A 13808-nucleotide genomic window follows, 5' to 3' on the forward strand; every position below is an offset into this window, starting at 1 on the left:
CTTTATCTTCTTTCTGTGTTTCCCGTGTGTTTCGGAGAGTTATAATAAAAACAGAGACACACAATGAGAAAAAAGTAAATAAATGGAGATGTACATTTAGAAAATGGAAATTCACTTTATCTATGAACTGTGCAAAAAAAAGATGTAGCGATGCAATGATATTATACATATGTTTATTCACTACACTGTCACATCAGCATTGTTTCCACTGAGCTGTGAGCTTCATCACTTTCTTCGCCTCACACCCTCTTGTTGTTAAAGTGCTAAATTATACATTATTTTGTTAAATTAAACGTCCACTCAGTCACATTATACTCTCACTTCGATGATATCGTCCCCAGTAGTCTGCTGACAGAGGCTTATTTTTCATGTTTGTTGCACCACGAAGAGCACCAACCTCAAACTGAACTGTGCGCCTCTTATTTTTTTTAGGTTTCTGTCTCTTGCTCTGGTTGTTAAAAACTGTATTTTCCAGATTTTATTATCGTATTGATAGGTTTTTGTATACCCTCCCCCGATACAGTGAGAAAACTCCACCATGTTTCACAAACCTTTTTCTTTTTCTTTCGAGGAGGAGGAGGAGGAATAAATGTTTCTGTATCTGCCTGGACTTTTTTTTTTGTTTTGGTCTGTCTCTTCTTGCATCAGACAGCAGATACACAGCATGTTGAAATCAGTTTCTACTTTAAGCGCAGTGCATTATATTACAGCGGGAAGTGTTGAAAAAAAACCACACAGGGACACGGACAAGAACTTTGACTCAGAGACAGAAGTGAGTCGCTTAAAGGAAGGGAAGTGACACTTGGGAAGAAAGAAACATACGAGAGCGAAAGAGAGAACATGCAGGGATAAAAAACAAATACATATAAAAAAGTGGGTGTCATTTACGGGTGTAGGTGTGGGTTCTTCTTTTGTTATTCTGCATTCACGCTCCGGTATTTATGGCTTTACCTGCCGGACCTGTTTACCACCCTGTCAGGCTGCTCAGACCGTGACAAATCGGTGTCATGCCAGCACCCCGGGCTGAAATATCACGAATGCCTCTTAATTTACCCCTTACATGCATGTGCAATGCTGGAGCTGCAAGTCTGGCACGTTCACACTGCATCATGGGGTGAGAGTGTGAATGGGGGGGGGGGGGGTAAGAAAAAGATATGTCTGCGAGTTGAAACAAAAATAAATGTGTGAGCTCAAATAGGTAAGGAAGCAGGTGATTTATTTGAAAGGTCATGGGTTCGTGAGCCAGTGTTTGTTTTTGTGTGTGTCTAAAAGAGAGAGAGGGAGGGAGGACAGGTGAGGTGATAAGAAAGGTGTGGGTGTGTTCAAGGCTGCCTTTCTTTCACACATACTCTCAGCTCTCTTATAAACCCTGTTGAACCTGTTGCTGCCCATATACCTTTAACACACACACACACACAGCTTCACCTGACACTTTGTAGCTGGCTCTGGCTGATCCCTATTAGCTGTTAAAGTAGCTGCACCTCACCTGTTCAGGCGTCTTTCTCTGTCATCTACCTTTGGACTATTAGCTGTTTCCTTGTGCACCTGTCCGCTTGGACTTTATCCTGACGTTTCCTGTTTATACTCACACGCCGGACTGATCTCTCGCCTTCGTCGCCGCTTGTTAAAAAAACAAGAGATTCAGGCCTGACATTCATAGCCCAGCTCTCCCAGAGGATTTACCCGGTGTCTCTGGTCGGTGTTGGTGTACGCGCAAAAAAAGAAAAAGAAAAAAAAAAAGAAAAGCTGCAGCTGTTTGAGTGGAAGCGGCTCCCACGGCTGCAAATCTGCGGCAAGATGATGGAGGAGGTGTCCATGGTGATGGCCCCTGATGTCCACGCTATTGAAGAGATGAGCGAGGAGGAGATCCTGGCCTGTCTGGTGGCCGAAACGGAACCTACGTTCACAGTAAGACTCACTTCAGCTTGGATTCATTGAATTATGTAGGATTCAAGTTTGATTTTAGCCACTATTCCTTTATTTATCAGCAGTAGAGTTTAACTAAGTAAATTCACATAAGTAGTTTTGTAGTGCCTTTGCTATTTTTTTTGTTTTTGCTTCAATTCAGAGCCAAATTCACTTTTTTTTTACTCCTTTTACAAGTGGAAATAAAGTTTTAGATGCAAAACCATTATCTAATTTATCAATTAAGCTACCAAACACTGAATAAAATTCAAAAATCTGGACCTGCTACAAGAGTAAAATGCTGCTTGGGCAATAACAATGCGTTGATATGAAGGTTTGTATCTTCATTTAACACTTACACGCCCCATTTTCCTGCAAGTACTTTCAAATTTTCTTGAATCTGAATCCGAATGTTTTTCTTACAGACCCAAAGGCCATTATATGATTCTAGTAGTTTTCAAGGTTTACTTATTCTAAAGGGCTGCTTAGGATTTTGGAACTAATGCTGACTAGCTCAACTCAAAATACATTCCTCAGCGTGACAGATTTGTGATCGTGTGATACAAACGAAATGAATTCTGATTGTTCGTTTTAGATATTTGCGATAGGAAATTTGCCATTTCAGGCTCTTCCCGCTGCTGTTATTCCTTCATGCTTTCTAAATGATTATCATCCCTCCCATGTGCTCTGCTCTACTTTATCTTGTTCTTTTATTTATTTATTTTTTTATCCCTATCTGGATCTCTGTCTCGGGCCCTGTTCTTTATTCGTCGTGCTTATCCTACGCCCGGCGCAATATCTGTTTTGGAGGAGATAGCGCTCTTCAGCTCAGTCCAATATGACAGCCTGTCCACATCTCTGTATTCAATTAGCCTTGACTCTCTTTGCCCTCAGGTCCCAACGAAGAAAGCCAAACTGGGGGAAAGCCGGCTTCAGATAATGGATGATGAAGAGGAACCTTTGGACAAATACCTGGTCAGAAATCAGAAATCTGGAAAGAGAACATGTCTGCTCCTGAATTTTAGATGTTGAGTTTACAGTTTGTTTCTTGTGGTCTGCAGAAGGAAAACCTTCGCCTTCAGCAGGCCAGTCTGCGCCTGGAGCAGGAAAATGACAACCTGGCTCATAGACTGATCACCAGCAAGATCGCCCTGAGGAACGCTCTGGACAAGGTACAATTAATTCATTACTGCCCTTCACAAAAGGGTAAAAAGTCTGGAGGAGCCACCTGGGACTTGACTTGACAAACCTTTCAGCATTTCCTTTACGTTTTACTACGACAGTTTGTTTTAAAATGTTTTGGATGTATCCCGCAGACTCGGAATAGTTTATCCATTCCCACAGACGAGTATAAAAACCTTCAATTCATGATGTGCGACTGTGCTTTTTGCAGGCGGAGGACAGAGTGGATGAACTAACCGAAGACCTTCTGCACACCAGGCATCGACTGCAGGCCACGGAAGACGAGAAGAGGGGGAAAGAGGAGGAGGCGGCAATGGTGGGTTTAAAGATTTTCACGTGTCTCATGACTGTGTTGCAGCCCGCTGTTGCTATCTATGTGGAGCAACGTGTAAAAGATGTTCTCTCTTCTCATAGCTGAAGGAGGTGCTTAGGAGGGAGCTGGAGAAGACCGAGCAGGATGCCAGGAGGTCGTCTGGAATCGTCGCCGATTACAAACAGGTACGGAGAACCGAACGTAAAGTCAGTCGAAAAGAATTTAAAACAGGCTGGTGGCTCCCTGTTTAAAATATACCATCATATTAATAAAACATTGCTGCTGATGATCTTAAAAGCAGATGCTTTTTTTTCTCCCTCAGATCTGCTCCCAGCTGACGAACCGTCTGGAGAGGCAGCAGGCCGCCCACAGAGACGAGTTAGATTCACTCAAGGTGAGAGCAGCACACTTAAAGAGGAGCTCTGCTGTCATCCGTCCTACTTTCATTGGCCCTTTTTACCTCTGCCATGCTTCATCTTTAATACTGTTGTTGTAGGAGGCCGTTTTCAACCCTTTACACGAGTCATTTTTCTATTTCAAAAACAGTTAATGGCTCAGTTGCTGTCTCGTTTGAGTTCATCTGTAACAGCAGGTGGATGCAGGCTGTCATGTCTGGAACAGAGGAGTTTCATCTGTCTCGTTTTCTGCTTTTTACCCCCTGTTTTCACTTCTCAGAGCGCAATAAAGGCCTGCTCTCGCTGTCGACTCGCCGTCGAATCAGACGAGCCCGCCGGGGAGGATCAGGACTCTGAAACAGCAGCGCAGACAGACGGCGGAGCGGCGGCGGAGCAAGGCAGGGAGGAGGAGGAGGACGATGGAGGTCCCAGACAGGAAGAGCAGAGGAGGGAGGAGCGGGAGAAGGAGTCCCTCAGGGCTCAGATCAGGGAGCTGGAACAGGAATTAGCCCAGACCAAACTCCAGATGGTGGAGGCCAATTGCAAGATCCAGGTACGAGCAGATGATCAGAGTTGCTGAGTAGTAAATGCTGAGACGTGCAAGACGTTTTGGGAATATAAGGAGTTATTTAAAGGTCAAACCTCCATCACTAACATTTATATTAGCCAGTATAAAATAAGCTACTGCAGATGTGGTGGTATCTATGTAAGCTCTGCTATGTTATACCCTGCCAATGTGAAACCTTGGCCCACAGAGATAGAAAGCAATGCTGGTAATAATTGAGTAATAAAGGAACGGAAAGCGGTTGGTGAAGAAAGAGAATTGACTCAAAAAGGGACATGGGCAAAAAGTGAAAGAGAGGATTTTCCTTATTTATCTCTCACCAAAACTCACTTGAACCTAAATGAAAGTGTCATTCTTCCTCACTTTGGAATCGGTTGGGAATTTCTTTGCAGTAGTTCTTCACAATAATAAAGCTGAGACGTAGTTAAGTAAAGTACATTTGAATTAATTTGATAGATTTAAGGTCTCTGGTGAATTTAAGATAAGAATATTCATGAACGGTTCTACTTTAAATATTGGATTTGTTCCTCAGCACACCATTAAACAATGATTAACATTATAAACTATTATGCTCTTATTTAAAGTGCGCATTACTACACTGTATTTGGATTTTAATACATTTTTATGAAGTATGATTGACTGACTGACGTTACGTTAATGGCCTACAATATTTTATCTTGGAAGTTACCACATTAATTCAAATTACACTTCTATACTATGTGCACATGTGCAATAACTTGGATTATTATTATTGAAATGTTAGAAACGTCTTTCGGTGCAATCTAAGGTTTTTTACACCTGTGCTGTTCTTCACGCAGGAGCTGGAGCACCAGAGGGGAGTCCTGAGTAATGACCTCCAGGAGGCGAAGAACAACTGGATCAGCAAGGCCTTCACCTCCTTGAGGACCTCCGGCGGGGGACTTCACGGCATTAGCGTGCACAGAGATGCGGCACCCGCGGTCCGGTGGCGCCTCCATGGTGCCTCCCTCCCAGCGTGGAGCACCAAGAAGTTCTCGTGGCCTCACAGAGACAATCAAGAAAATGTCTGATTGTTCGGACTTTAAAATAAATAAATAAATGAGACTAGAGGAGGGTCAGACCTCTACTGAAGTGAGAACTGAACCTGAGTATTAACTTACTTTAATTTATTTAAAATTGAAGCTGCTATTTCTCCATGTGTCCACTAGACGGCAGTGTACAGTCAAAACAAACCATAGGAGAGTACCTGAGAGCACATACAGGTCACACAGGGACTTTCATTATTGTTCATCACTGATGATTTCCTTGGTATATTTGTAAACCCTATTTTAGTCTTCTCCAGATAACTATTCAATATGCAAGTATGTAAATGCGGCAATAAAGGAAGTATTGCACTTGAGTTTTTGTTTATGACATAAGGAAACCCGGGGAGCACGCTACACCATTCTTTCTCTCGCAGGTTTTCCTGTGATTAACCACACTTGCTGTTCCTCTTTCGCTATGACCGCTGCGTCCTTTAAAGCTGCGCTGCCACTCAGAGTCACAGAGAGGAGCCGTGGCAACCTACCGGGGACTGAAGCAGTTTGTTATCTCTGAACTTTGTCTCTCTGAACGAAGTAGAGCGTAACACGGAGAAGCAGAGCAAAGAATAAGAGAGAGGACTCGTTTTTGTCTTGGACAAGTGGCTGCTATTTAGATTCTCGGCAAGTAATTCCTTCCCCCCCTGGAGCACTGATGGCTGCACTGTTTGGTATTGTTATACTGCTCGTGTGCGTTCATGGAAGTCAAGCGCTGGAGCTGCTGAGGGCTACTGCAATATCAGGGAGTGAGTACCGGTCTCAGCTGATACATGCTTGCAATGTATCAGCTGTGTGTGTGCTATTAAAACTTTTAAGTGAAAATTGACTAAAATACTTTATATTCAGCTTTTTTTTTTCTGTTTTGTCATAAAAACTATTACTCCTGTCCAGTCATTGTGTTTTTTTTTTAATCTTTCTTGGATTCCGTATAGACATTAATTACTATATTATATTATATTCTAGTCTATCTAGCACTGAAATTAGATTTTTATTTATGATTTCTCTGATTTTAAGTGAAACAAAAAGTAAGGATTTTAATATTAAATCACAATTTTTATGTATTCACATACAAATGTTTTTTTTTTTTTTTTCTGCAAATCACTAAATGTAGTTTCTCCCACCAGATGCTCCGTCCATTCCCAGAGTGCACTGCCAGTGCTCGAGATACCCAGAAGTGACCGTTTGCTCGTGGCCTGAGCCGTCCCCCTCCCATCCAACACACTACGTCGCCACCTACAGGTAAACCTCTCACCTTTGACCCCTTTAAAGGCTCAATTTGAAGTTAATAGAAAAAGTTAACAAACATGGCGTGATTGTGTGCCCCTTATCAGCGAAAGAAACAAGCAGGAAAGCACCCAAGAATGCCATCTCATCCCACCTGGCTCTTTATCGCCATCATCCCCGGCACAAGAATCATCCTCTGATCAGGTGCAGATTTGCTGACGTTGCAGATGCGCATCGCGGGGGGGGTGGGGTGGGGTGGGGGTTTCCACAGTGCACTCCTTCTGATTCTAGCCTAAATGAAACCAAGAAAGCATCACTCGTTTATATTGTTTATAAAAAACTCCAGCATCCAGTTTTAGGAAGTCCCTCTTCATGTAAATGTAACAGGCCGCAGTTAGGTTTCGACCTAGTCCGAGCGCCTGAGAAAAAAAAAATGTGAGAAATAAGTGGTATTCCGTCTGTAGATTAGTCTGGTTACATATGATGACCACAGGGGGAATTTCCCCTAATGTTGAGTATATTCTCTAAAAGTCCTCATCTTCACGTATCTTTATTTTATTGTATGCTTTGCTATTATACAGTAATTTACTTTATTTTAATAAATAAAGTCAGTCTGCACAAATTAGCAAATTATCTGATTAATGGAAAGGAAATATTTGCCAAAATATGATGCCCCACATTCAACAGCTCAAACGGAAAGTGGGTTTTTATTTTTATGATTAAGCTAAAACGGCAAATTTATGTCTGTGCTGGAGACATTACAAACACATATGTGCCATTGTTTGCTTCCTAAATGATTTGGAGTCATCTGTAGTTGTTGTTTTGTTTTGTTTTTTACTGATTAATGTTCCTCCTGCATGCGCTGAATTCGTAGTAATATATTTTTCTGTATTTGTGTTCCAGCTCTGGCACTGCCACCTGCCCAACCTGAAACTTCTCACTGACTACATCATCAACGTCACAGCCGTTCAATCCGGTGGAAGCAGCTCCCATCTGACAAGCTTCATGCTGGAGGATATAGGTGAGAAGTTAAATCAGGGCATAATCCAAACTAAGAAATAGTCATGTATGCTTTTACCTAAAAAATCTTGTTGTCTGTGTCTTTGCAGTGAAACCAGATCCTCCCGTAGACCTCCGGGTTTCCCCACACGGGGCCAGAAAGCTGTTGGTAGAATGGTCCCCTCCCCCTACTTGGACCAACCTGAACATCCTCCCCCTAAAATACCACATTGTCTACAAGTGGGAACACAGGGGGACCCCAAAGTCTGTCAATGTAAGAACAACCGTCATCAAAACACAAGTGTTTGCGAGAGCAGTATTTTTCTGGAAATTCAAAATAATTACCCAAGACATTCAGGCAAAATCAGAAATGTTTCGTGAAGCTACAGGAATTCCCGTCATCTGAGGAATTCCTAAGTTTTCTGCTGTGCAGCTTGTAAAGTTTTTAATTAATTGGTTGAAGCATTAGATGATTTAGGCTTAGGCTTAGGCAGGGTTTATTCATATTGCTTGGTATAATTTTAGAGCTTGTTTGAAAGCATCAGTAACGAGAACCAACATTTTTAACAGAATCATTAAAATATTCGCCCTCTCTGGAGCTGATATCGGTATTGATTTGTTCATGTGATCCGTTTTTTCTCCTCCAGCTGGGTCCATTTGAGAACACCAGGATTGAGCTGAGGGGGCTGACCACAGGGAGGCCCTACCAGTTCCAGGTGTGCGCAGAGGAGCTGCTGGGTCTGGGCGAGCGGAGCGACTGGAGCTTACCTGTAAACTTCACAGTGCCGAGAACCCACCCGTAGGGACGCTCTAATGTTTTATTTACCCACCTCCTGTTAAGCTAGAAGCGAAGTGAATACTCTTTAACTGCACAAACAATGCAAGTGAAAATGGCTGATATTATTTTATTTTTATTCTATTTATAAAGGAATGTGTGGATATTTTTTGTACGATGCCAATATTAATTAAAATGGGTTATTTGTACGTTTATAATTCTGTTGTTTGTGTTTGCTGAATCTTTTCAACTTTGGAAGAACTGATAGGATCATGGAAAAATAGGGTTAGGGTTAGGGTCACATGTAAATCCACAGTATTCAGTCGGTTACATCCACAATAAGCGGTGTCACAAACTCAGAGTGTCTGACGCCCAGGGTGAAGGATGGTGGTTTGGGAAGGTGCACGTGAAACTTCTCCGGGCTGTACGTGCCCGGCCCGGGAACAGCCGAGGAATAATTGGGCCTCTTAGTTCGTTGCTGCATGGAGAAGGAGGGCTGGCGCTGGCGGTAAATGTCTGGGTTGGTGCTGTTGTACCTTCCCGGTCCGGGACTCATGGCGAGGTCTTCAGAAGGAGCTCCCACCTTCATCCTGCCTGACAAGCTGAAGCTGGCGCTGGAGGGTTTGTGAGGAATCTGACAGCCCAGCAGACTGGGAAGACAGTAGCTGGTAGATTGAAGAGAGCAATGGTTAGGTTTGACAGGAAATACTCGCCCCCATATTCCATGCATTATTCATAGCTTTCCAAAATGTTCAGGCTTGGCTCACAGTCCCCAGCCCATTTAGTCCTTTTTACAATCAGGAAAATACATTTATCAGTGTTAAATTTAGGCAATAAAAGCAGTTTGGTTAAGGAGGAGTGAGGGTAAGGGCTTTAACATCGCTCATACTACTGTTTTTTCTGTTTTAAACCAAACAAAAACGCTTTATCAACTGTAACCAAGTTCTGGATACTGTAGCTAACTCTATCCTGAAAACTATTGTCCGCCCCCAATAAGTTACATTGAACTTGTTAGTACGATCAGTTCACGGTTGACTGTGTCTGTCCTCCTGCCTTCACCTGTTGGGTGCCGGTACCGCGTCCACGGAGCGGTATCTGGTTCGAGCTCCGATAGTGTACGACGGTGGTCTGCGTTGAGCATTGAGAGGAGGAGCCTTCTCTGGACTGTAGGCCCCCGGTCCAGGAGTCCCGGACTGCATATCTGCGAGCAGAAAACCGGAAACCGGTTTGGAGAGATTTCCTTTAACTTTTACGTCTACCGGCAATGAGAGCAACTGTGTATGATATATCAAGAATCCTTTATTTTGCGGGGGAGGGGTGATTGACTTCACAGCTCTGGGGAAGAAGCTGTCTCTCAGTCTGTTGTTTGTAGTTTTGACATTTGGCCCTCTTTTGGACTCGGGCAGCATACGCCGAGTCCAGATCTGGTAAACGACAACCCACAATCCCCTGCTCTGTCCTCACCACCCGGGCTAAGTCCTTCCTGTCCTGTGCCTGTACATGCATACAGTTTGCAGTCGCTCAGTCCCCTCTCTTCTTTCAGTGGTGTCCTCGTTGTTGATTGCCTTCTTTTATTAGATTGTACTCTGAAAGCCAAGTTTTGTCTTTTGTCTGAAACAACAGAAACTTTTCGTGTACATTTTCTAGATTCTTTTTCATGCTCCCTAACCACTAGAAACAGCGTATTCATAGAACCCGAGGTTACATTGGTGACTTTCGTTTCTCCAGAATAGGCCCTGCTGTACTCAGAGTCGCTTCAATCCTTGCTAATTGACATAAAATGAATTGTTACCGGTGTGCTAGCATAGGTATGCTACCACAGGAAACAGTATTAATACAGTAAATACAGAGATGTACCTGCTGCTGATGAACTTTTCTGGCTTCACTGTAAAGTACATTCATTTATATGTAAAAAGTCCTGCACTGTAGCGTTGGAGATGCCTGTCCAAACGTCAAAAGGTCAAACGGCTTTAAACAGATTTCACTTTCATACCTTTTTTCCCTACACGCCCTCCTCTGCCGGAAATCGAGTATGATGGCGTCTCCATGCGGCCAAACCGGGTGACCTTGGCGTCAATGTGGTACCTTGGTCCTGGGCTGGAGTCCACAGAGACCACTAGCAAAAATAAAATCCACAAACCATCAAACTCGTACTCTAACTCCCCCTTAGCATCCGATACATGACAAATACACTTGTACACTGGCGTTTGACAACTCACTGGCGCTGCTCATGCGGCTGTGGAAGGAGTACGCGGGGCTGCTGGGCTTGGTGAAGTCATGGTTCATGTATCCGACTGTAGGGGGCAGAATGTAGCGTCCCGGGCCCGGGCCTGACGGTAGTGAGGTGGAGAAAGAGGAGGAGGATGGTGATGAAAATGATGCAACAGATTGAGCTCTGAGCAGCAGCAGCAGCAGCAGTATAGCACACCCACAGCTCTTTGGCTCCGGTTCGCGTAGTCTCTGATGATTTCCATATGGAGCTCTTTGACTTATTTTCTATGGTTATGCATTTTAACGTTTTTCCTCTGCTTGTTTGGGAACGAATTCTAAACAAAGTCGAAATCTTAAACAAGTATGGAGCAATGGCTGTATAATCCTGTGAAAGGTTTCATAGCAAAACCCGTTCAGCTATAATATACTCCATGTGGATGCACACGCACATATACACATAGCCGCACACACACACAGGCGTACAAATCTCCCAAACTGACCTCTTTCCCTTGCAGAGATTATCGGCCGTTTCTTCACTACCTCCTCCATACTTTGACAACCTTCTTTCCTTTGCCTCCTCTGCTTTTCTTCTTCAGGTCTGCCGTCACTTCAGACGCATCCTCCCGTCTCGTTGCTCTCTCCAGGTGAGCCGCGGCCTCCTGGGGTGAATTATTCATGACCATGAGGTGAAGAAATCCTATCTTGACTGAGGTCCTTGTACGTCCCACCTTCTTCTCCACCTCCTTTTCTCCGGGGCCTATTCAGTAAAAAAAAAAAAAAAAAACGCCCGTCGCCAAAGTCAAGGCTCAGAACAGGAGAACCTGTGATTCTTTGACACACTGAATCAACTTCAGCTCAGCACAGTGCCGTAGATGCAGCTGTCCGTAACGTGAACATAGATTCAGAGGAAGAGTGGAGAATAATCTCAAGCAGCTACTGCAACATTAATCACGTCTGTAGCATGTATTGCAGTAATTTGTCATCCTATTCCAGGTGTTAAGTTACCGTATGTAGCATGTGTATGGAACCTCTCCACTACATTACGTATGCTGTAAGTAACAGCATCTCAACGGTCACGTTATTAAAAATGAAAAGGACTTAAACACCGGTCTTCTGTTGCAGGTGGATATTTTACAACCTGAAAATTGCAGTAATGAGTGCCATGGACGGGTGAGCACTAAACATCAACCACGCTTTGTGTTATACTCTGTAAGTATACACAGATCAGAATGACTTCTTAAGTACTGCAGATATGTACTTTACTTTTTCTAATCCCCTACATTTCGAGATAAATATGAAAGGAAAGAGACTGAGTGAGACACTGTCAAGAAAAAAACAAACTGCATTTTTGCAGGAACCTCTATTGATTGAACATAAAAACATTTGACTTCAAATTTTTAGCCCTGTGCAAGAAGCGCAAGAAGACATGAACTGCTATCAATGAAAGCAACTGCTATTCTTGATTTGTCCACTAGGGGTTGCACTTTTTTAGTAAGAGTTGCAGACACAACTCAACCATGAGACCCAAAATTGCACTTATTTTTCATCGTTAAATGTTTTCGTAAAAAGATAACTCATTAAATGTAAACATTTTCATAATGTACTTCTACTTACTTGCCTCCTTACCTCCCCTGTCATGAAACCAGTTTTGAAACCATGCTCTGATACGGCAAACGACAACAACCACCTCCAAACCAGCGACCCACACACTGAAAATGGCAAGTTTTCAAAATTTGGACTGTGCAATAAGAAGGGCCTGCACGGTTCTGTCGGTGGATAGCTTTAAATGTCTGTGAAGAATGTGTCTACATTAACTTTCTAGCAGGGACATCTGCGCATAACCTGACACCACCACTGTCAGAGTTTATTTGTCTTGACTCGACCGATGCACTGATCCGTTTCACCTCCAGGAGCTTCTGTGATTTCACTTTAATGGGTTTTTGGAGCAGCCACGTACAGTATATAGAGCTAGCAGATTCCCATGCCTTCACCTCCTTCCTTAGCTCCTCCAGGGTAGTATAGGCAAGTATAGGCAGGCTTCATCTCCAGGGTGCACATTATCAAATTACGTTTGTGGAGGTTTTCTTTTACGACAAATTAGCCATGACAGTGCTCTTCCCCCCCGAATGTTCCTCTCTTCCACAGCACTTTGCAAGGGCGCCATCGCTGCATCCTGGGCTTGAGGCCAACCAAGACAACTAGTTTAAAGAAATACATTATATCCATTGCCATTCTCCAGTGCTGACACGGCATTGTGCAAAATGGTAGTATAAAGCCCGCCAAGGCTGCTAAACAGTCCTTCATAGGTCAAAGAGCACAGGGTGTTCATTACCTGACACAGCTTATTCAAGCATTCGATTTTTTTTTCTTTGAATACCATGGATCTCACAAGGAAAGTGAGATCAGATAAAATAAACACCGTCCCTGCCTCTTGCTTCCATCAGCAAGTTTTTCGGGGTCTTTGCTGACCCCAGTGAAATAGATCAGTCTGCTGAACAATTAGGTTTGATGCTTTAAGTACATTTTCTGAAATTAGCTATGCAGTGTTACCAAAGTAGGATTTCAAATGCATTATTTCTGCTACTTATGAAGTACACCGATCAGGCAAAACATTATGACCACCTTCCTAATACTGCATAGGTCTCCCTCGTGTCTCCAAAACTGTTGGGACTCATCAAAGAATGGACATGGGCCTTCTGAGGGTGTCCTGTGGTGTCTGGTAACAGGATGTTGTTAGTGGGGGGCCTTTAGGTCCTATGGGTTGAGGGGAGGGGCCTCTGTGGATCATCCCACAGATACTGGATCAGTTTGGGATCTAGTGAATTTGGAGGCCAGGTCAACACCTTGTGCTGTTCTTCATGTTTTTCTGAGTTATTCCTAAACTATTTTTCTGTGTCCCTGTGTCCCTGTGTTTTGTGTATCCCTGCTACCATCAGAGAGTGTCATAGCTATAGGGTGGGGGTGCCTGGTCTGGTCTAGGTGGGTGCTACATGGCTAAGTAACATCCACACGAATGCCAAAGCTTCCCAGCAGAACATTCTCGAAAGATGGTTAATGTTATTCACTTCTCCTGTCATTGGTCATAATGTTGTGGCTGATCGGTGTATACGCTAACTTATATTTAATTGGTGAAAACTCTCTTGCAAATAATCCTTGGGCTGAAGAACATTTCAAAAAAGTT

At 43.4% G+C, this 13808-nt stretch overlaps 3 protein-coding genes across 3 annotated transcripts; 2 read left to right on the forward strand and 1 right to left on the reverse strand.

Moving 5' to 3' along the window:
• The first annotated feature begins 1308 nt into the window (after window positions 1-1308).
• On the forward strand, window positions 1309-5449 carry LOC311505148 (uncharacterized protein). Its single transcript, XM_084568554.1, has 8 exons — window positions 1309-1908; window positions 2800-2880; window positions 2967-3077; window positions 3299-3403; window positions 3502-3585; window positions 3723-3794; window positions 4076-4348; window positions 5179-5449. Exons 1-8 carry the CDS (start codon window positions 1798-1800, stop codon window positions 5407-5409), a joined length of 1068 nt encoding a protein of 355 aa, XP_084424680.1. The 5' UTR covers window positions 1309-1797; the 3' UTR covers window positions 5410-5449.
• Window positions 5450-5457: 8 nt separating this feature from the next.
• Window positions 5458-8474, forward strand: ebi3 (Epstein-Barr virus induced 3). The gene is made up of 6 exons (XM_084568555.1): window positions 5458-6164; window positions 6543-6657; window positions 6750-6846; window positions 7546-7663; window positions 7752-7915; window positions 8289-8474. The coding sequence occupies exons 1-6, from the start codon at window positions 6074-6076 to the stop codon at window positions 8442-8444; spliced, it is 741 nt and encodes a 246-aa protein (XP_084424681.1). The 5' UTR covers window positions 5458-6073; the 3' UTR covers window positions 8445-8474.
• Window positions 8475-8735: 261 nt separating this feature from the next.
• Window positions 8736-11316, reverse strand: odf3l2a (outer dense fiber of sperm tails 3-like 2a; the record flags this gene model as incomplete). The annotated part of the gene is made up of 5 exons (XM_084568670.1): window positions 11128-11316; window positions 10636-10746; window positions 10410-10532; window positions 9476-9617; window positions 8736-9081 (listed from the first exon to the last, which is right to left on the reverse strand). The coding sequence occupies exons 1-5, from the start codon at window positions 11174-11176 to the stop codon at window positions 8736-8738; spliced, it is 771 nt and encodes a 256-aa protein (XP_084424796.1). The 5' UTR covers window positions 11177-11316.
• Window positions 11317-13808: the final 2492 nt, after the last annotated feature.

Source organism: Chelon labrosus (assembly GCF_963514085.1).
Source record: "Chelon labrosus genome assembly, chromosome: 20".
Classification (NCBI taxonomy): domain Eukaryota; kingdom Metazoa; phylum Chordata; class Actinopteri; order Mugiliformes; family Mugilidae; genus Chelon; species Chelon labrosus.